The sequence below is a fragment of the Anthonomus grandis genome, chromosome 10 (assembly GCF_022605725.1).
Source record: "Anthonomus grandis grandis chromosome 10, icAntGran1.3, whole genome shotgun sequence".
In the NCBI taxonomy this organism is placed as follows: Eukaryota; Metazoa; Arthropoda; class Insecta; order Coleoptera; family Curculionidae; genus Anthonomus; species Anthonomus grandis.
In genome coordinates, this window is record NC_065555.1 from 25,486,227 (window position 1) to 25,507,740 (window position 21,514).

The 21,514-nt window shown below is 32.6% G+C and overlaps 1 protein-coding gene and 1 long non-coding RNA gene across 2 annotated transcripts; both read right to left on the reverse strand.

Annotated features, from left to right (window-relative positions):
* Nucleotides 1-8,812: 8,812 nt before the first annotated feature.
* LOC126741684 (uncharacterized) lies at nt 8,813-9,383 on the reverse strand. The gene is made up of 3 exons (XR_007662284.1): nt 9,267-9,383; nt 8,968-9,226; nt 8,813-8,903 (listed from the first exon to the last, which is right to left on the reverse strand). It is a non-coding gene; the product is annotated as an uncharacterized LOC126741684 (long non-coding RNA).
* A 10,605-nt stretch (nt 9,384-19,988) lies between these two features.
* LOC126741673 (uncharacterized) lies at nt 19,989-21,201 on the reverse strand. The gene is made up of 3 exons (XM_050448212.1): nt 21,158-21,201; nt 20,783-21,078; nt 19,989-20,287 (listed from the first exon to the last, which is right to left on the reverse strand). Exons 2-3 carry the CDS (start codon nt 20,871-20,873, stop codon nt 20,025-20,027), a joined length of 354 nt encoding a protein of 117 aa, XP_050304169.1. The 5' UTR covers nt 20,874-21,078; nt 21,158-21,201; the 3' UTR covers nt 19,989-20,024.
* Nucleotides 21,202-21,514: the final 313 nt, after the last annotated feature.

Here is a 21,514-nt window from a genome sequence, read left to right on the forward strand (position 1 = left end):
AACAACTTTAATTCTTAATAAATAAACAGAAACTGCCACAGTATCTTTTTTATAAATTTTATCTTTTGGAACCGCTATCCGCACTCTCAAGATATCTAAATACAACCAAGAAACATTTAAAAGATATTTTAATGACACAATGGCTGTAAACGAATTTGACTTTCCTTGTGCCTCATCTTTGTTACTTTTTCTAACTGGCGCTATATTTTTAGCCTGATGATTGAATGGAAAAAAATCAAATAAATCATCGAAGTGACGAAAGGCTTCAACTAATTTTTTTGCAGTATTGTGTCACTATCTATAAATCCAATGCTATTTTCAGGCTGAAATAACCAAACTAGGGCATATAAACACGTTCGGCATACTACCTGAATTCCAAATAAAATAGAAGTACGCAGGCCACCTAAAAGGGTTAAAATTGAAACACGAACAAACGGGCTACGTTCAAATTAAACCTGTGGAAATTTAAACACCTGTTGTCTAAAGGAGGGTGTTAACACGAATTTTTTTACACCCAGTTTAGCGCTTATAATGCTTAAAGGAGTGTTTTAAATAGAATTTGCTAAAAGTTATTTTGTTGCAAGGTAGAAGCTCTTTATCAAGTGTCTACTATTTGTTTTTATTATTGTAGCTTTTAAAATTATATTAGAAATGTCTCCTAAATTTATATAGATGATCTAAATTATGCGGTAATTCATATTAATTTGACTTAGGCCGCTTAGCAAATTTCTTTCTTGGGTGCCTAAATATCATACATTAAAGGTGATTTTACACAAATTTTACATTCTTCAAAAATATAGTAACCGTTCCCACGAAGCAGGGAAGCAGGGTACAAAATATTTTAGGAGATTGGTTGTGTATCATAGGACCTGGAAAGTGTTTTTGTGCAGCTGTTCATACGAAAAATCATTTCTGTAGCGATTATTATCCCGAAGTGTTTCTGTCACATATTTGTCATTGCAATCAACAAAATGTTTATATTACGTTCATATTTTTTCACTATTTTTGAATGCAATATTACTGTTTCAAGACGAATGAGACTAAGCAATTAGGAACATTATAGTATTTTTAAGTGACTATGATTACCTGAGATAACATAACTGACAAAATAAAAGTATTAAAAGAACTCGAGTTTTTAATTTTGACTGACTAGAAATTGATACAGTAAATTTATAAACTTTAAGATTTTGACAGTTTAATCAATTTTCCATTGATAATTTAATCAGAATGGAGGAAACAAGACAGTGACCGATAAGCAAAAGTAAATATTTGTCATAAAATAAATCTATTTGTAATATTCCAAGGCACTTATAAATAACATTTGTTACACAGGTAACCCACTAATTCACTTGCCTTCATTGAATTAGTAAAAATAGTTTCTCCGTATATGTGATAACATTAATAATAATATATACACCCCTATTGTGGACGTCATCAAACAGATGTCGAGCTATTATTAAGCTTGACAACTGTTTGACATGCTTCTAATTAAATTGTCATTTTGCACAATTTGTATCCATAGCTGTTGCATACAGATCAGCAACTCTTCCCTTATCTAGAACACTATTCGTTGATTTAAAACATGTTTTTTCAACAAATCCCAAATGTGCTCAATATGACTTAAGTCAGACGATTGCGCAGGCCATATTTCTAGCGACTAGCGACATTTTTGCAACATGCGGATATGCATTGTCGTGCATAAGTACAAAATTTGATCCCAGTATTCGTTTGCTATTAGAAAGTTTTCAGTGGGAACCAGATAAGTTCAAAAGCCTATCGAAACTCTAGCCCAAATGATCAACACACAATACACCTTGGTATTTATCAACTTCTTAAATGGTTTGCAAGTAAGTGCCAGGTATTCGAAACACCCTTAGCCTTATTAAAATAGGACCTAAACCAAACATTCACTCATTTGGATGCTCTTGACGGCCCACCCTAATCTTCTTGCGATTTCCACGGGATAGTTCTGGGACGTAAAAATTATTTTTATATTACCTATGCCTTATTATTTGAGAAGTTCCATTAACTCCATGGCAATTTTGAGATTTAGTTCATAGATAGTTGGCAGTAATACCGCCTATATTACTGCGTGAAGTTGAATAAATCTAGCATGTATAACTTCTGTTGCCCTTGTTTGGAAAGTATGTTTTTCTCTCACATCACCAATCTCTCTAAATTTCTAGCACCACCTTGCTACAGTGTTCTTGGTAGAATATGCATATAGATTCTGCGACGTCACGAATGCTCATTTTACTCTGTATCATACGAACAGCTCATTCAATTATTCTAACTTCCACAATTTTGGAGCAGCTGTATATATATTGAAGGTTTTTAATTGTACAGGGTGTAAATAAATAGATGCGAAAAAAATCAGGGGCTGACTTTAATGCTGAAATTTTTTTTATTATAATTTTTTTTTTAGGCTGAAATTTTAAGAAAAAAGCTTTATATCAACGTGTGTCCTAAAAGACGAATCTTTTGAGATACCGGGTATTAAAGGGAGAAAAATTTAATTAATTATTAAGCGTATTCGATTAAAATAATAAAATCCATCTACCTAAATGTATTACGTGTTTATTATTAATGTTTAGATGTGATTTTAATTATTGTTTTAAACCAAATGAAAGAAAAAAATTAAATAAATATAAATTTTTTTTAAAAATAACCACCCTATGCCATTATGCAAGAGTCTATACGTCGCCGCATTTGTCGATGAATCCGGTAAAAAATTTCTGGAGAATTTTGAATTACGGCACATAAATTAATGATTCGATTTCTCAAGTCATAAATATCCAGTACCGAAATCCTGCACACCAAAGTTTTGAAATGACCCCATGTGATAAAATCTAGTGGATTCATAACTGGTGAACGAGGTGGCCAACACTGAGGACCGCCTCAGAATATCTAACGATTTGAATATGTTTCGTCTAAATACCGACCTACTAATAAACTAAAATAGGCAGAAGCCCCATCGTGCATAAACTACATTACTCTTCTAACATCAATTTCTGTTGTAGAAAATGTGGGCCAATAAGGTGGTCTCCAATGATTCCAACTCATACATTTAAAGAATGCAATAAAGAATTGTTGTTAGTGATTAGCTTCAACTATGACATGGATATTTTCTTCTGCCCAAATGCGGTTATTATGGTAGTAAATGATTGCCTCTCTGGAAAAATTATCTGCGTCGGTAAAGAGAATCTACCTTAAAAATCCAACACGCCTAGGAAAAGCTTGTGGTCAAATAAATATAATAACTGATCCTCTAAAATAGTCCATACCGTCATATGATTGACATGTAGCTGCAAACCAATTTTTCTAGTACTGGTGTTAGGTTGTTCATCAATTAAATTAAGTTCTTTTTTTTTCCAATTCAGATATCGCGTTAGCGACTAAAATCATGCTTTCTTGGTTGAAATGTTCCAATTTCTCGTAGTCTTTGATGAAGGCGGGCAAATAATGTATGATGAGGTGCCATTGCCATGATGCTTACAATAAATTTCCGTTAGCAAGAGTATAAACAAAGTGCATATCGGTCATTTCTGCATTTGAATAATTTGCCATTTTGATGAAATGGATCAAAATTGCACAAAAAAGTTTCTACTTTGAAGGAGGCAAGAACTGACAATCAACCAACAATCATTAGCAGACATTTAACAGGTTAATACAGATTAATAGGTTAATACATTATATTTTAAAAGGTTAAGTAATAAACAAAAAAGGTTAAGTAAACAGTAGTATACCATATTTTTCTTCAAAAATATTTTCTTTAAACCTTCCACGAACGTCATTTATACAAATAAAAAAAATTAGTGAGCATTAGAAAATGCATTTTGATGCATAAAAAATGCATACCAAATCTTACTAAAATGTCTACTGGGGTTTCACAGGTATTGTAAAAAAAAAGCATATATTTTTCTTCAATCTTTACCACCCGGTATCTCAAAAGTTAGGACTTTTAGGACATACGTTCATATAATTTTTTTTTTTTTAATTTACCCAAGAATCAGCCCCTGAATCGCATCCATTTATATACACTCTTTATATACAGAATTATGGATTCACCTGTCAGGATCTCTTAACATAGATAGTGGGGGGACACAGGATTAAATGTTGGGACATTTGCTATTTACATTATATACAGCATAAAAGTCTTTCAATATCTCATCATCTGTGTACTGACAATTATCAAACTTATTTATTATTTATAATTTTCTTCTTAGATCTTTATCACTAATAATGACAATTTAGAAAATGTATGCCTCTGGTCCAAGAAAAATGGCGCTATTAAATTCAGAAAAGACGCGTATCTTTGCTTGTGGGTTCAGAAATGTAATAAAATATAAATATTATACTAATAGGTTATTTGTAGAGGGTATTCCTGTGCATTTTAAGACCGAGTGTAAAAGTACAGAATTCAGGTACTACAGAATTCTTGTATACGTTATTCGGTATGTCTGAGGAGAATGTACTACGTTATCCTTTCATTTCTGGAAAATGGTTGACTAACATCGAAGAAATATGCATTTTACGTGTTTCTTTCATCCTATAATAAATACACTCTGATAAAATCCCTTATTTATGCTTATTCGTTTAAGCGTTCATTTACCTGCTTTTCTAGTTTTCTTTACAACTCTCTATAAAATAATTTTACGGACATCTTAAGCTACACGTGTTTAAACAAAACTTTATATAGTTTATAAAGATTTGTTTGATGCCAAATGTTGCACATCTTTTTTTTATTTATGCTTTATTCGTTGCTTAGTTAATATTAGTTGTGTAAGTTGAAATTTTTAAGTTAGTTAGGATGCAACTTTTTACTCTCTGATCTACATTATGTAAAGAGTTGTATATTACAGCTGAACATTAATTTTTTTATTTTTCTCTAACATTTAAAATATGGATTTCTTAAAGGCATTTGATTGTCTTTACTGGACAAACTAAAGGTTCCGGTACTAGATGACTCTATTTCGGTCTAGATGTATAACTTCCTGATTTGATGCAGATAATTTGTTAATATTGCTACCACATACAGTTCCTTTACTCATTCTGTTTCCTGTGTAGTTTTTCTTTTTATTTACAAAAATTTTATAACCGTTATATTAAATCAGCTTTCTCTAAAGTTAAATCAAATAACTAGTCATCTTAATACATATTATATAACTAAACATCAATTAACTAATTATCGAATATACCAATATAAACTAAAAAATACTTTATTTGCAAAATGAATTTAGAATGCCAAGCAGAAGTTCAAATTTTAAATTTCATCAAAAATTATATTTTACCAAGTTGGGAACATAAAATTGTCATTTAAAATATTGAATATATTTTTGGTGTCGAGTGATTCAATAAATCTATCCGAAGGGCTTCGGGGAAAGGACATAAATAAGAGGGAAAGAAAATGAGGGTAAATCCTATAAACAGTAAATTTCATTTAGAATTTAATACAGATTCTGTCATATAACCAGTAATCTCTTTTTACTTATAATTATGTACAATATTTTTTATAGAATTTTGATTAATAATTGTTACACTATTAAAAGAAAATAGGAAAATATGATTTCTAAGCTTATATTTTCCTAGATCTCGGTAGAAGAAGTTGATAATTATCTGGCTGGCTTAATTAAAATTAAAAGCAAAACTGATCTGTAAACTTTTTATTTTTAGTCCAGTACGATAATGATAACAAAATATGTTAAATACTAGGATTCTAAAATATTAAGAAATATAGCTTAGGTCATGTAATTAAATGGCTCTGAGCTTTATAATTTAAGTCATGAGTTGAAGAATTAATAGTACCTAAAATATATACTAGGTTACTAGCAGCACAGATGTAAATAGCTCCGCACATCAGAGCAGAGCCATTTACATCTGTGCTAGCAGTAACAAATGACAAAAAAAAAGCAATTATATATTCTAATTGTAATAGAGATCCTAAAAACAATTGACGAAGTATAAAAGACTTATTCAAGTAGCTATACTAGTTCACAAAGATTAAAGATAGTAACTGAACTTAAATGCACAGGAATAACGTCTTTATAAAATTTCTCATAAACAAAAAAACTGCACAAGAATTTCTAACGTTCAGGTAAGCAAAAAATGAGGATAAATATAGGGTTTATAACGAAATACATAGCAATTAACGGATGCTTTAATGAAATTGATGTATATAATACAGTCCTGATGTAATAAATTTGCAAAAAGGAACTAGAAACTCTCCGACATATAACTCTACAGTTTTTCTGTAGACTTCGACTGGCAAATAAGCCAATACTTAATATATGTAGGAATTTCTTGTTGTCTAGGGTATTTGAATGAAAGTACTGGGGTTCATTTTAAAAAAAAGTATAATGATCAGGTTCGAAAATCCGGATAGATACGCACGGGAAAAACGATTTACACAGAATACAGTCACAACGGCGGTAAAAGCTAACAATACTAGCTTATAAAGTTATAACTTTAGGTACACAACTTTTACAGTCCAGGAACAGCGACTTTTCAACAATTCGTCTTGTCGTCTTAAATAATAACGCCAAGACCCCGTCTGGATAATTGGCATTAAATTATCATTAAAGCAATACCGGTAATTAGTCAAGCGTCTCTTAACTAATATATTTCGTCTTAACCCGGAAAAAAAGCTTTTTCACGTATTTTCGTCAATCAATTAAAATACCGCTCTTAAAGCTCGGAAAAAATCCAACTCACTGAAATGATGCAATCTTGTTAACCTAAAGATCTTTACCCCACCACGCTCCCCGCCTTCGTCGATTGACTTGGCACGGTATTCTTGCAACCACCTGAATAACAGTTTTTGGAAAAAGACCGTTTCGCTAGAAAAAAACATGCTTGATGCCTTTGACGACGGCGTTTCTGTGAAAGTGTTTTCGCTCGGTATCTTTTTCTTATTAAATGCTTTAACAAGTTATAGTCAGGGCGTTAAATACAAAAATAAACATAACTTATTGAAATAAAATGTAATCCCACATATATATTAAATGTTTTTTCTTCCAGACGCTCATCTAGTATAAATAAGGTATATTTAAGAGTGGACTGTAATAGACTTACTGTGCTTATTCCATTATCTATTTATTCTACCCATGCTAACACTTCGCTGTCCAAGCCTGTATAGGTTTTCTGCTGCTGCGATATTAAGTTCTAGTGTATCTATATCTAGGTCTAGTATATCTTTTCCAAATCGGGACACTCAAAATCATCCATGTCATTGACTGTTAAGCCAACACATTCCTCATGGTACTATTTAAGACCTTTGCTGCACTGCCTCATATCGGCCTGCCTGTCTTCCTCACATCCATGGCAATACCATTCGGTACTTAACTTTTCCCTGGAGGTTTCAATATCTTTATTTAATTTAGCACGACTTTTGTTCTCCTCGGTAAAAAGATCTCTATTGACTAGAGTTCCTTTGTAGTTTAGAGCTTTTTTTAGATTTTTTTTAGGTTTTTCATTGGTTTTTACTGGTGTGGGCAAAAGCTCATTAAAAAAAGTGACTTTTGTTTTTCGTCTCTTTAATTCAGCAAGAGGGATATGGTCATCAATCGAATCCGAGTCAGAAGAGTAAACATTGGAATAGGAAAATTTGCCAGACTTGTTGGATGCCATTCCAGACGAACCAGGTTGAGGAGATTCAGGTGGACGCCTATTTTCTTTGTTGGTATCATCCGGTGCCGGTACGTCTGAGAGAATTGAAGGAGCAAATGCTGTTTATGGAATTGCCTCGGGATTTAATGGAAACAGACCAGTAGCCTTAAAACCGTTTATAATGTTACTATGTGTCATGCATTTAGACCAAACATTTGAAAGTATGATGTTAAAATGATTTGGTCAACTTTTTGTTAGGATTCTGATCCAAGAATAATAATACCTCATTATCCCAATGATGCTCAAATGAACGTGTAGCATTTTTTTTCCCTTAGCATCATCTTAAAAAAATACTACATACTTTTTATTTAGTTTACTTTAATTTGGAAAGAATATTGTTTATTAATTATTCTAATTTATTTATGTTAATCTCGGCAACATCGCTTTCGGAGGTATCCGTAATTTAAACAAAGTATGTACTGTGTGTTGCCTATGTAATAACTCAGGTCTTAGGTTCGTTTTTAGAGGCCATTAATAATAGTCAAAATTCAACCTTTCTACATAGTTTATTGAACTATTTTAATCACAATATGGGTCGTATATCGACCGGACATTGCACTTGCTTACTTTGCAGAATTGCATAAAACTATAACGATAACAATTACCCTAGCATATTAATTAATTCTAATAATATACCGGATGATTTTATTTATATTAAAATTACTTCATACTACATTACACCTAAAAGCTCAAGGGACTTTTAAATAATTAAATGGACTCTTGAAGTACTTTTAATTTATTTCGACATCATTAAACCTGTTTTTTATATTGTGTTACATATTTTATTATTAACAACACAGTTTACGTTTGTATTTAAGTATTTTATTATCAAAAAATGCATAAACAAAATCCAGTCTAACTTGACCTTGCTTTAAACAATCAGCGCATATCGATCTTCGGGTTAAGGTTCAGAGTTGCCATATTGTGCTGGAACGGAAAAGCGGCTGATCTTATTATTTTCAATATTCAAAATGAATTAAAATCATTATCATTATTGATTGAGAATCATATCATTATTGAAGGATTTTGATAGGTCCTGGTTTATGTTCTTCAGTCGTACATAATTATTTATGTAGATTTCCTAGCAGCTCTATTCCTTTTCCTGGAAAAAGGTACGTTGGCAACAACGGCAATGGTTTGGTGGTGGGAGGTCACCAAGCACCAAGGTGAACCTTGATGCCCATCCATCTTTCTTTTTGGCGTGCGACCGAAGATCTGACAAGTCGTTCTAATTTTGCCTAGAAAAAAGGGCGAATCAAGTAGAGTTTTCCATTTCGGGATGTGTTAATATTTTAAACTTACTTATTTTTCGCACTGCATCTACCGATGTAGTTTTCCTTTTGCTGACGGGCGTGGTTTATCTGATTTTGTGATTTTTGAGTTTTCCCATGACATCACGTAAGTAGCACGTGGTTCCTTTGTAAGTGTCTTTAAATCAGGTATTCCTTCCTTTATTTAGAGATTCCTTCGTCCTGCGTTTCTGCCCAATCAACTTTAACGAAGGTTGATAATTCTACGCCACAAAATATCTTTGATTGATATTTTTGGGGGGTCCTTCTTACTTATTGCTTAGTCCTTAGTCCTTATGTCATTTTGTCTACTTTACCTGCCCCAACCACGTAATTGCTGCCATACTGCCTGACGCCAATTTCGACGCCGAGCCCTGCCTTCAATCTTTGCTGATTGCTGCCATACTGCTTGACGCCATTTTTAATGCCAAGCCCTGCCTTCAATCTTTGCTGATAGCTGTCATACAGTTGACGGTGTCATACATCACGCTCAAGGCCGAGTCAACGCCTTGACGCCATTTTCAACGCCGAGCCCTGCCTTCAACCCTTGCTGCTTCCAGACTGCTGACCTTCATCCTCATCCATCTAAGGCCATGCCTTCAGGCCTGTCAATCGCTGGATAATGCTTCCCTAGCATTCCTACGCAGTAACGCTGAGCAGGAAGTCTTTAAGCTGCGTGGCGGAGTTGGTAAAATTTCATCATACTTATATGAACTTGGATTAATGATTTATTTATTCTATTTTGATTGATTGTGGTATTTATTTTTGTTGGTACACATATTTTGATTTATAAGTAGCCCTGTGCGTACTGTCTATTTAATCCTTTTTTCCTGCGCAGAGAATTCATGAATTTTCCCCAGGTTTAACGTCATATAATTAATGTCATATTCCTATTTTAATTTAATATAAACCCATAGAGCTACACGTTCTCTTTGTGATATTTGAGTGTTACTATCACTATTTTCAGTATCTTTTTTATCAATTTTTTTATCACTATCACACCACCATTTGTAAATAGTTGTAAGTATTTTATTGACCGCACGGAATGGAATGTTTCAGTTGACATCTAGGGTATAAAATAAATTTTGTTAAAAAATTAAAATAAACCGTTTCACTTGAAGTTGATACCAGTCCAGACTATTGCCACAGCATAAAGAAACCAGCAGTCGCACTCCGCTCGAAAATGTAAGCGAACTAATAGCATCCTTAGCCATGCCGCAGCCATGTTCTCCGGATGCGGAGCTCACTGTTTATCGAACTGTGTTCATAGGTGTATCGCCTAGTTCAGCGCCGTACTTAGTGACTATTTTGATAGCGTTTTTACAAAATTTTCTATATCGTCGTTGTTAGATGTAGAAATGCGATGTTTATTTTTGTTTAAATATTTTGTTAATGTATGAACTTCATTATTATTAAAAAATAAATATTTGTACTATGTAGGTATTTTTATTTTACAAGAGAATAATATCTAAAAAAATGTTTTTAATTCCGGCTCTAGCCAAGGCAAAAGCCGCGTGGACCGTAGCGAGTGTCAGCGGCATCCCTACTATAAGCAAATATGCCGCGCCTGCGTTAGTACACATGCACCGAACTTGCTTATTCAAGCCAATGTATTTTTATTGAAGTGCGACTGCTGGTTTCTTTATGCAGTGCTATTGCTTTGAAAAAAAAAACATAATTAAGTTTCTTGATTTACTTAATTATAAACAACATCTTTAATTATAAAATTTAAATAAACTTTAATTAAATTAAGTGGCGTCCAAAGATGAAATCAGTAACTATAAAAAGGGAGGCAAAAAAAAAATATCCATAGGGTAGAGAAATTGCCACAAACGATATACAGATTTGTCGAGGGGTTGAAGCTCATGTGTTGTATCAAAGATAATACTACTACGGGAAGATAAACTATACAATGTTAAAATTTTGATACCCTCGATGGACTTTGGCTCCCGCGAGCCGATGTCCATCGAGAGAGCGTTAAACAGCGTTGCCGCGACACATGTTCGTCGAATGTAATTCTTGCCCGTGCGTCGCCGTCGCCCTATCATCGCATATCGGTGCCCTACTATGCGTGTACCCATAACTACTTCGATGAATAGAATTTTATTGTTTTTCTTGCTTCGGTTTTATGGGGTTACTGCTTTTTGGGTTTATTTTTTAAAAATTGGTATTCCATAGTGTTTTAAAGTAAGCAAGTATACGATGTCAGGCAAGGTATGCCAATACTTTAATTGTAGAGCAAATAGGAGACGAGATAAAGTAAAGTTATTTACATTTCCCTATAAAAACTCTGAATTATGTGAACGTTGGATTATCAACTCTGGTAAGTAAAAAAAACAAACATTTTTACCACATAGGTAGATTTTAACTTTTTTTTAAATTGATAAATATAAATACATATTTATAAGAGAAACAAAACCAGATTTATATACACATACCTATAATTTTTATCTAGAAAACCTAGGTACCTACAAAAATAAAATTATCTTTAAAAGTCAACGCTTTAAATGTAGGAATTAAGGCATCCTAGAATATGTATGTACATAAGTATACCGGGTGTCTTAGGAAAGTGGTTCACCCCTATAACTTTTTTAGTTTTTAAGTAAAAAAATTAAATTTGATAAGTGGGAGTAGCGGCCAAATTGGAATTGGCTGAAGTATTCAGTTGTTTTCTGTCACTTCCGGTTTAACCGGAAATGGCCCAAACTTTATTATTTTAAATAGGACCCGCCCCCCCCAATTTTTTTGACATATTTGAAGACGGTTATTTTATAATTTAGTATTCTATCAAGCATAAGCAATATTGTTTTATTCCTTAGGAAACTCCAAACTTTTGGGCTTAACTCCAGATGTCCTGAAGACAAAACTTTTATGTGAGAAACATTTTTCCGACGATGATTACAGAACTGAGAAAAAGCACTATTTGAAATTGAACGCTGTTCCCAAAAAGTATTTTGACCAAAATGAAGATCAAAGCAATTTAAAGGTTCAAACTCCCACCAAGACCTATTCTATGAAAAAGCGCACCATTCCTTTTGAAAGTCCGATAGCTTCGAAAAAGCGCGCCTTTAATGAGGAGCTGGAACATCAAAATTCACAATTACTCGAAGAAATCATGGACCTTCCATTTGGACAAATGACTCCACGAAAAGCTAAATTAAAAAAGCGTATTTGCATGCAAAATTCAAAGCTTGTTAGGTATAAAAAAAAAATTATGAATTTAAAACAAAAAATTAAAAATAATAACAACGTAATGCTCCGAATAATGCCTTTATTGACGTTTTTGTCAAATTTTGCCAGAACATTTGTTCTAATGCAATTAAAAAGAGGACTTAAAAATACTTGGAACCTTAAAGAAAAGCAATTAGCTATATCCTTTTATTATAAATCTCCAACAGCCTATCTATTTTTACGCAAAAAAGGCGTTAAATTGCCCTCGGTTGCCACCATTCGAAGATGGATAGGTAGAAATTTGTTTAAAACGGGTCTGGATGAAGGCATAAAAAACCATTTAACAGTTAAATGTCAGACAATGACTGATAATGAAAAAAAATGCATTTTGGCATTCGATGAAATAAGTATAAAAGAACTAGTGGAATATAATAAGAAACTGGATTTAATAGAAGGCTTTGCGGACTTGGGTTCTTTAGGCAGAACTGCAAGAACATCCACTCATGCAGTTGTTTTTTCTATCCGGGGTTTATTTAAAAACTGGAAGATTCCAGTTTTCTATTATTTTTCACATGGTTCTATTAGCCAGCAACAGCTTAAAAAACTTATTATCAGCAATTTGGAAAACTTAATTGATATTGGTTTTGTACCTAGGGCCTTAGTTTGTGATCAGGGAAGTAACAACCGCGGCGCATATAAACTTCTGGAAATCACAAATGAGATACCATATTTTAAACTAAATATACCCAATAATATAATATATAAAATACCCAAATTTTTGGACTTTTCGACACTCCACATTTATTTAAAAGTATAAGAAATAATTTTTTGACAGGCGTATTTAAACAAGACGACAAAATAATTAACTTTGATGTTGTTAAAAGGACATTTGAAATCGATAAATCTTCAGGTTCTGCTAGGGCTCTTACAAAGATAACCGAAAAACACATTAATCCCAACTCTTTCGAAAAAATGTCATGCAAATTGGCACTCCAATTATTTTCTAAAACGATGGCAGCTGCTATTAAAACATGCGTTGAAAATAAACAAATTAATAATTGCAAAGAGGGATCCGACACTGCAGATTTTATTTTGACTTTAAATAATTTATTCGATGCATTAAACTCTAAAAGACTATATGACAAAAACCCTTTTAATTGTGGTCTTTGTAATAAAAATATTCATATAATCGAGATTCTGAATAAAGCAAAGGATATATTTACGGTACTAAAAAAATTAACAAAAAAATTCGATGTAAAAACACAAACTTTTAAATTTAAAGAATCTAGACCCCCCTGTTTCAATGGACTTATTCAAACCATAAATGGCATTTTAAACTTATTTGAAGAAGAAAAAAAACATAACAATACATTTATTTTAACAAACAGACTTAACCAAGATTTTCTAGAAAACTTTTTTTCGGTAGTCAGGCAGCGGGGGGGTTGGAATTTAAATCCATCTGCTAAATCTTTTAGGCTTTCATTTCGTATTCAAACCATTACCGATTTAATCAAACCGTCAGAGTCTTCAAATTGTGAAGAAGATTTAGACCAACAATTATTACTGTTGCCTTCATCTAATACGCAATGTGAAGATACTTACTTATCAGACTCAAATTTGGACCATTCAAATAGTATTAATACAGATCATAATAATTCTGACATTGCCGAATCCCCACTGCCTTCTTCAAGATCACAGAGTTTATTTAGCGATGAAGTTAATCCAATGGGTTCATTGGAAGAGTGTGCCATTACTTATTATGCCGGGTATCTTGTTAAGAGAGTTGGTGATAAGTTTAATTGTAAAAAGTGCTTGACAGCCTTTCAAAAGTCCACTGAGTTTGTTTCAGAATTGTCGGATTCCAGACAACTTTTTTTATTGAATAAAAATTTTGGCGGGAAAAATGCAATATCTTTGATAGTGTCCTCTGATGAAATTACTAAATTAGTTCAAAGCTCATTTTTAGCATTTAAGCAACATTTCGAAACTTTTAAATCCGCAGAATTCGTATGTCAAAAAATTAAAGAGAAACTATATAATAAGTTGATCTATATAATAGAAATAGAATAGAATAGAATAGAATAAATAAAGATGATCCATGTTATAAACACAAGACATTTCTAATTGAACATTTAGTTATCACAAACATTTTTAAATTTTGCAAGTGGTACAAATGTCCAAAAAAAACACACACTGAAAAACTTAAAAACTTAGAGAATAAATAAGTATCATGTGACTAAAATCTTAGATATCAATACAGTTTTGCAAATAGTTTTTGTAATTTTTTTTTGTCGTTTAAAATTAATAACTTAAGAAGAGGTCCCGACGACGACGTCCAGACACCTTTTGGGCTAGTAATTCGTATTTTCTTAGACTTTTTAGAAATGTCCACCGAGGCATCTAGTTTTGAGTATTTTCATAAAACTATTTAATATCTTTCTAAAAGCATAGAAACATAAAAACTCTAGAAACGTTTTATTAGCATTATTATTAGTTTTTAATTTTATTATTAAGTTAGTAATCTTTTTTTTTAATCATCTTTTTTTTTTTGTACAAATATTTACATTTTTGTATTAACTTATAACTTGTATTAACTTGTAACATGTTTATTTTTTATGGTTAAACTAGTGTCCTATAAAAGTGCAGTTAAGTTGTTAAATAAAAATTCAAGTAGGTTTTGCACAGGAGTATTCATCATTAAAAGGGTATATATTACATTCGTATCAACAATATTTCATTTAATCAGATAAAATAACTTACCTGCCTATAAATTTAGCCGTTAGTTTTACTTAATAAAAATTATAAAATTCATACCTCCATTAGAAAATTATATATGACACTTTTTTTGTTAAATATTTATAGGTAACTACTAAGCCTATACATTTATATTAACATTCAACAACAATTTTTATATACAAAATATTAAAATTTATGTATGTTTATACTTTTTTTTTTGTAAAATCTTTCTATCAATCCTACCTCATAAGTAAAAACCCGAGTGTTACTATTTTGTTTGATTACATTTTAAACCTAAAATTAATTATTTCGTAACTTACCTATTTGTAAGAATTGGCAACGTTGCGCACAGCTAAGTGGCTCGTTTCGCTCTCGCGGCGGATTCTGCGAGGGTTACCGTCTTATTACATTCGCAGTTAAGCGAGCATTGATATCTGCGGACCGATTCACAATGCCTCATTTAAATGAACTATCTTTTCGTAGTAGTATTATCTTTGGTTATATTCGATGGCAAACAGTAGAGATCTATATCAAGTGAGTCTCCAACATCAACAATTGACAAATCAAGATGACAAGCTGCATCATCAAAAAGTAAGAGGCACCTTCCTGGACTTTTGTACCGGGCTAAGTGCTTGAGGAATTCTTTAAAAACTTCGTTAGTCATGTAGCCTTTACTTGATTTTTCCACTAGAGTTCCTGGTGACAAATTATCATGTAATTCTGGCTTTAGCCTCTTTCCTTTAAAAATAATCATAGGAGGTATTGGTATTTCAAGAGCATTGACACATCCTGCAATTGTCACACTCTCTGCATGTTCTGACGATTGAAAGTGAACACGTTTTACCTCTTTCTTAGCTAAAACGGTTGGCTGGTGGTGAATAGTCAAGCGGCATCCTTTTTCATCCATATTATAAAGTCTTTCAGGGTGATTAATTATATCAAGATCATCATACATTTAACCTATTTTTGAAAAATGATCATCAACTATAAATTTATTAAGTTTTTGAGCCCTAGCTGGATTTATAAACGGTGCTTTTCTTTTAGAAATTACAGGATTTCTCTTTATAAAAGCCTTTAGCCAGTCTGTACCAGCAAGTTTTGAAGTTGTATTAAATTGATGAGCAATTTTATTATCTTCACAGAATCTGAATACCAATCGACGAAGGATCCGTGGAGTCACAGGTAGACCTATTTCACTAAATCTTATTATTCTTTTAACAGGATCAGCTTCTTGTTCTTCTTTTAAAATAGGATTACGACCTAGTCTTTTTATTAGGATTCCATTCTGAACATGATTTCTAATGGTTCTTCTGGGAATATTAAACCTTGCCGCAGCCCCATATGTACTCAGAGTACCGCGTTGAACAGATCGAACTGCTGATATTAAATCCTCCTCGCACCAAGGTGCCCTTTTAGGAGGCATGATGTTAAAAATCACTGAAAATAAAACAAAAATAGTTTAGAAGTTTAATAATATGTTAATAAAAACATTAATTTGTTATGAGGATAAGGCCTATAGCTTATTTTTATAAGCGTTATTACCCATCCATGACGAAATATTATGTAAACTTACTTAAATTATGTCGGGTAAATTTAATCTAATAAACTATTGAAATCCCAAAATATAAAGTCTAACCAAAATATCTGCATTATAATTAATTGATCAATCGACTTACCTGTAAGGATAGTGGATCATAATTATATGTGCAGTCTCGTCGAAATATTACAAAACACCCTGTAGTTGCAGTTTGCTGCACGGCCGGTACGACGTTAAAAGCTGAAAAAGAAAACATGCAAGCCCACCCCTCTTATCTGACACATCCATTACGCATCCCAGGCCGCGGTGACGCGGCACCTCGTCTACATCGTCACAGTTGAAAGTATCTTAAATTTGGCCACAAGGGTGGGATTTATCCAATGCTTTATTCAAAGCCAAACAAATAAATAGGGTGGGATTTTGTAATATTTCGACGAGACTGCTCATATAATTATGATCAACCATCCTTACAGGTAAGTCGATTGATCAATTAATTATATTTCGCAGTCTCGTCTCATATTACAAAACACCCTGTAGATGTTTAAAGTAAATTGTGGTCAAATTTCCGGAAATGGAATTAGAATACAAATTTCAATTGAACAGCCCTTTTATTTTAATTGAGACCAACTTTACAAATTACAGATATTTGTTTATTAATCGGGCAAATCTAATTAACTATCTTATATCCTAAATTATTCGACATAATTTAATTTAAATCTCTCTTGGCAACTTAAATTAATTGGTACAAATTAGTCAAAAAATACTAATGTTCTAATTCTACATATGTATAACAACAAATTCCTATATATTAATACCTGCCCCACTAAATACTGCCCTGGCAAAACTATCTTTGGGCGGAAGCATTTTATAAAAAGAGCCGAAAGTATTAGACTTTTCCGACCAGCCTGCTGCCTTCCGAATTACTTCGATATTAACCCCTGCTCTATCAGCCGAAGATACTGCAGCGTGTCTTATACTATAGCCTGAATATATTTCCGTATTAATGCCACTCTTTTTTAAAATTAATTTTATCCAGCGACTAATTATTTGAGAAGTGGCTGCGTGTATAGGCTTTTTAATAGTTAAAATTAAAAATTTAAGGCCTGCCGGACGAATATCTTTTGTTTTGTCAATATAGATATCCAATGTGGATGCTAGACATAATTCTGGTTTCTCCCTAAAATAAGGAATATGTAAAACTGGTTGGTGTCTACCGCTACCTGATGTTTTAAGTTTTTCATCAACAAAAATTTCTATATAACCTTCATGCCTTAGTATATTCTCTAACTTAATCTTACTAAAAGTCTGCATTCTGTGGCCCGAAATTAATGCTAGTAAAGTCACAAGTTTTAAGGTTATTTTTTCTATAGACAAGCTTTCCAACGGAAAAAATGTTTCCAAATATTCAAGCACTGGATGTGGATCCCATGTACTTGAATATCTGGCTTTTGGAGGTCTAATATTACGTAAACCTTTTTAAAATATTTTCATCATCCTTGTCTATAGATAACACTAATGCTAAGGCCGACTTATACGTATTTATTACTGAAAATGAACAACCACTTTCAAAAACTTCTTGCAGAAACGTAATAACATTATTTAACACATATTCATAAGGATTTAACTTCTTGTTGCTACAAAAATGCCACCATTTCTTGTATACACTATCATATTGCCTAAAAGTATTTTCGCTGATAGAAGCAATAAGGACTGAAACCCCGCTTTCTGGAAACAACCTTCTTACAAACACTTCCCTGATATAATTCCTGCAATTAGGATAAGCTTCCTCCACATAGGATGGGGCTGCCTGCAAAGAGAAGTTAAAAGATCTTTATCTGGACCCATATAAAGAGGCTTTACAATAAGCATTTGCCAAAAAACTGGGTACCATGGTTGCCCCGGCCAGTCCGGGACAACTAAAATTTCTTCAGATTGTTCAGTTTTAATTTTTTGAATGACTTTTCCAATTAACGAGAAAGGTGGAAAAGCATAAAACTTTAGGTCTTCCCAAGAAATTGTAAATGCATCCACAAAAACAGAGCCTATATCAGGTTTCCAACTTACAAATATTTTACATTTAGAATTTAAGTTTGTAGCAAAAAGATCTATATTCGGCTGATAAAACTCTTTACAGATTTTTTCAAAACCATACTGATATAATTCAAACTCTGTATTCAAATAACCCAATCTAGACTCTCGATCAGCAATTACATTTTCCTTCGAGTTGATATAAGAGGCAAAAATGTATAGACCTTTAGTCTCACAATAATCCCATATTTTTCTTGTGATTTCATTAAGTGACTTGTATTTAACACCACCCACACGATTAATGTATCCGATAGCAGTAGTGTTATCAATTCGCATAAGAATATTAACATTTGTCTTATTCTCTGTAAAATATTTTAAACAATTAAACGCTCCTAATAACTCTAAATAATTAATATGTTGGTTTGCTTCCTCTTCATTCCAAAGACCATTAATTATTTTCTCTTTACAAACTCCTCCCCATCCCATTTTTGAAGCATCAGAAAATATTTGAAATACATATTTCATGTTTTTTATCGAAAAACTACTCTTTCTAATATTCGATAGCCACCATTTTATTTCCAAAATTATTGGTTTTGTAATTTTTATCTTTCCTTTGTAACAACCTTTTAAATGTTTTAAAGCCAAATATTTACTTCTCTCCAAGAACTTAGTATGAGCCCATCCATACTTAACTGCTGGACATGCTGCCACTAACAAACCTAACATTTTCGAAAATATCTTAATAGAATGATATTTTTTCTTACATATCATTTTGCATATATTTTTAATTTTTGTAATTCGTTCTTCAGGTACCGTCATTTCCATTTCCAATGAATTAAAATTAAACCCTAAATATTTACACTTTTGAGATGGTACTAAAACACTTTTTTTGCTCATTTATCAAAAACCCTAATGACTTCAATAAATTTATGACTCTATTAACATGATTTTGACATTTTTCGAAACTATCGGACATTACTAAAATGTCATCAAGAAAATTTGTACAAACTATGCCTTCAGATCTTAGCTTAGCAATAGGAGGTTTCATTAACTTTGTAAATATAAATGGTGCTATACATAAACCCATTGGTAAACATGTAAATTCATACAATTGTTTTTTATATTCAAATCTCAAATATTTTCGGGACTTCTTTCCAACTTTTATTAAAAAATATGCGTCTTTAAGATCAATTTTTGCCACATAATATCCCTGACATAACAAAATTCTAGCAGTTCTATAATCTTCCAATTTAAAATGAGGAGGATTTAAAAATTTATTTAAATTGCGTAAATTTAAAATAAAGCGGCTTGTACCGTTACTTTTTTCTATCAAAAAATAATTTGATAAAAATTGATTCCCGGAATATTTACATGGAACAATAGCCCCAATATGCAACAATTCCTTTATTTTATTGTTAACTTTTTTCTTGCAAATTCTACCTTTATTAATAGATTTTGGCTTATGATGCTGTTTAGGAACATTACTAAAGATTATATTGTATCCCTTAATCCAATCAATAATGATTGGATTACAAGTAACAGTTTTCCAATTTTCTACAAATTTTGACACCCTACATGCATATTGTACCTCTATTTCCTCATTCTCTGGCTCTGATACTTCTGTATCTTGCTGGAGTTCTTGAACGTCTCCAGTCGTTTTTCCAATACTCAGCAGTCTCAGTGTTAACAGAAGGTCCTTTTGCAACCGTACCCAAGGGATCTTGAAGCAAAAACTGTTTAACACCTGAGGGCCCAGGTTCAGACTGCTCCTCAAGGTCTCTCTGGGTGTTGTGCTCCATGCCCGTCTCACCAAACGAATCTTCAGGCGAGCTATCAGCACCCTCAGAAGAGCTTTCTATGCCTAATAACAAAAGACATAAACTAAATTAGGCATATGCCTTGTGCCCAATAAAGTATTAATAAATTCTAGGCCCCCAATAAATGGCAACAATACTGTGCTTATTTTTCAACAAAAATCTTTTAATATTATTATTAAATATTTTATAATAGTATATATATAGTTAATATGTAGATTCCTGCATACAATAAGTGGCAGCCTACACTGTAATCCATTATACTTAATTGAGAAAAACCAAAGCACACAATAAGTGGCAACAGTGCAAGAGGCAAAAAAAAATTTTGCCATAAAATATACATGTATTCTAAAATAAAGTATAATCCATATCTGAGCACACAATAAGTGGCCGCACTGTTTGTAATATATTATCTTCCGTTTTTCAATCTTATAATTTTGTATATAGAACAATTAAACCTGACATGGCTGCTAATACGCCAAAATCGATAAACATATACCACCAGTTGAATCTACGATTATCTAATAGCCTTAAGTACTTACTTGAACTATCAGACGTGCTGTCTACCAACTCCTGACGTAATTTCTTCAACAACTTCTCCACTTTCTTGCTATTACGCTTCCTTTTTTCCATTTTAACACAAAAATTTTGACACGAAATCACAACACAAAACAAAACGTCTATACCGCTCCGTACGACAAACAACTGTGACGATGTAGACGAGGTGCCGCGTCACCGCGGCCTGGGATGCATAATGGATGTGTCAGATAAGAGGGGTGGGCTTGCATGTTTTCTTTTTCAGCTTTTAACGTCGTACCGGCCGTGCAGCAAACTGCAACTACAGGGTGTTTTGTAATATGAGACGAGACTGCGAAATATAATTTAAAAATACAATTATAAATACTAAAAATACTTACGTTTTTGTTCGTTGTATCCTTATAATATGACACGCGGCGACTCGTCGACACAAGTTATTGGAACTTACTGACGCTCGAAAGCGAGGAACGCAGGTAGTCCGTTCGAATATCATTTGTAAATGGACCAATAGGAGACGCGGACCCAACGCAATCGATTTGCGATTAATTTAAACCGGTTTTTTTTGAATATAGGCCTTATTACCCTGAAGGTACCTTACTTAGAAATTAATTTGTTCAAACCAGTCGCTCTGTACGTGAAAATTTCGGAAGAAATAATCTTTCCACTGTGATTCATCGAATCCTAAAAAAGTGTGAGAGTGAAATTACTCTACACGATAGGAAAACACTAGCGACGAT

What these genes read in the sequence shown, in the direction of transcription:
- LOC126741673 (XM_050448212.1), bottom strand. Translation starts at nt 20,873, where the DNA reads ATGGAAAAAAGGAAGCGTAATAGCAAGAAAGTGGAGAAGTTGTTGAAG. An exon ending in CAGCACGTCTGATAGTTCAA is followed by an intron (nt 20,288 to 20,782) that starts GTAAGTACTTAA and finishes TTTTGTTATTAG; the next exon opens with GCATAGAAAGCTCTTCTGAG.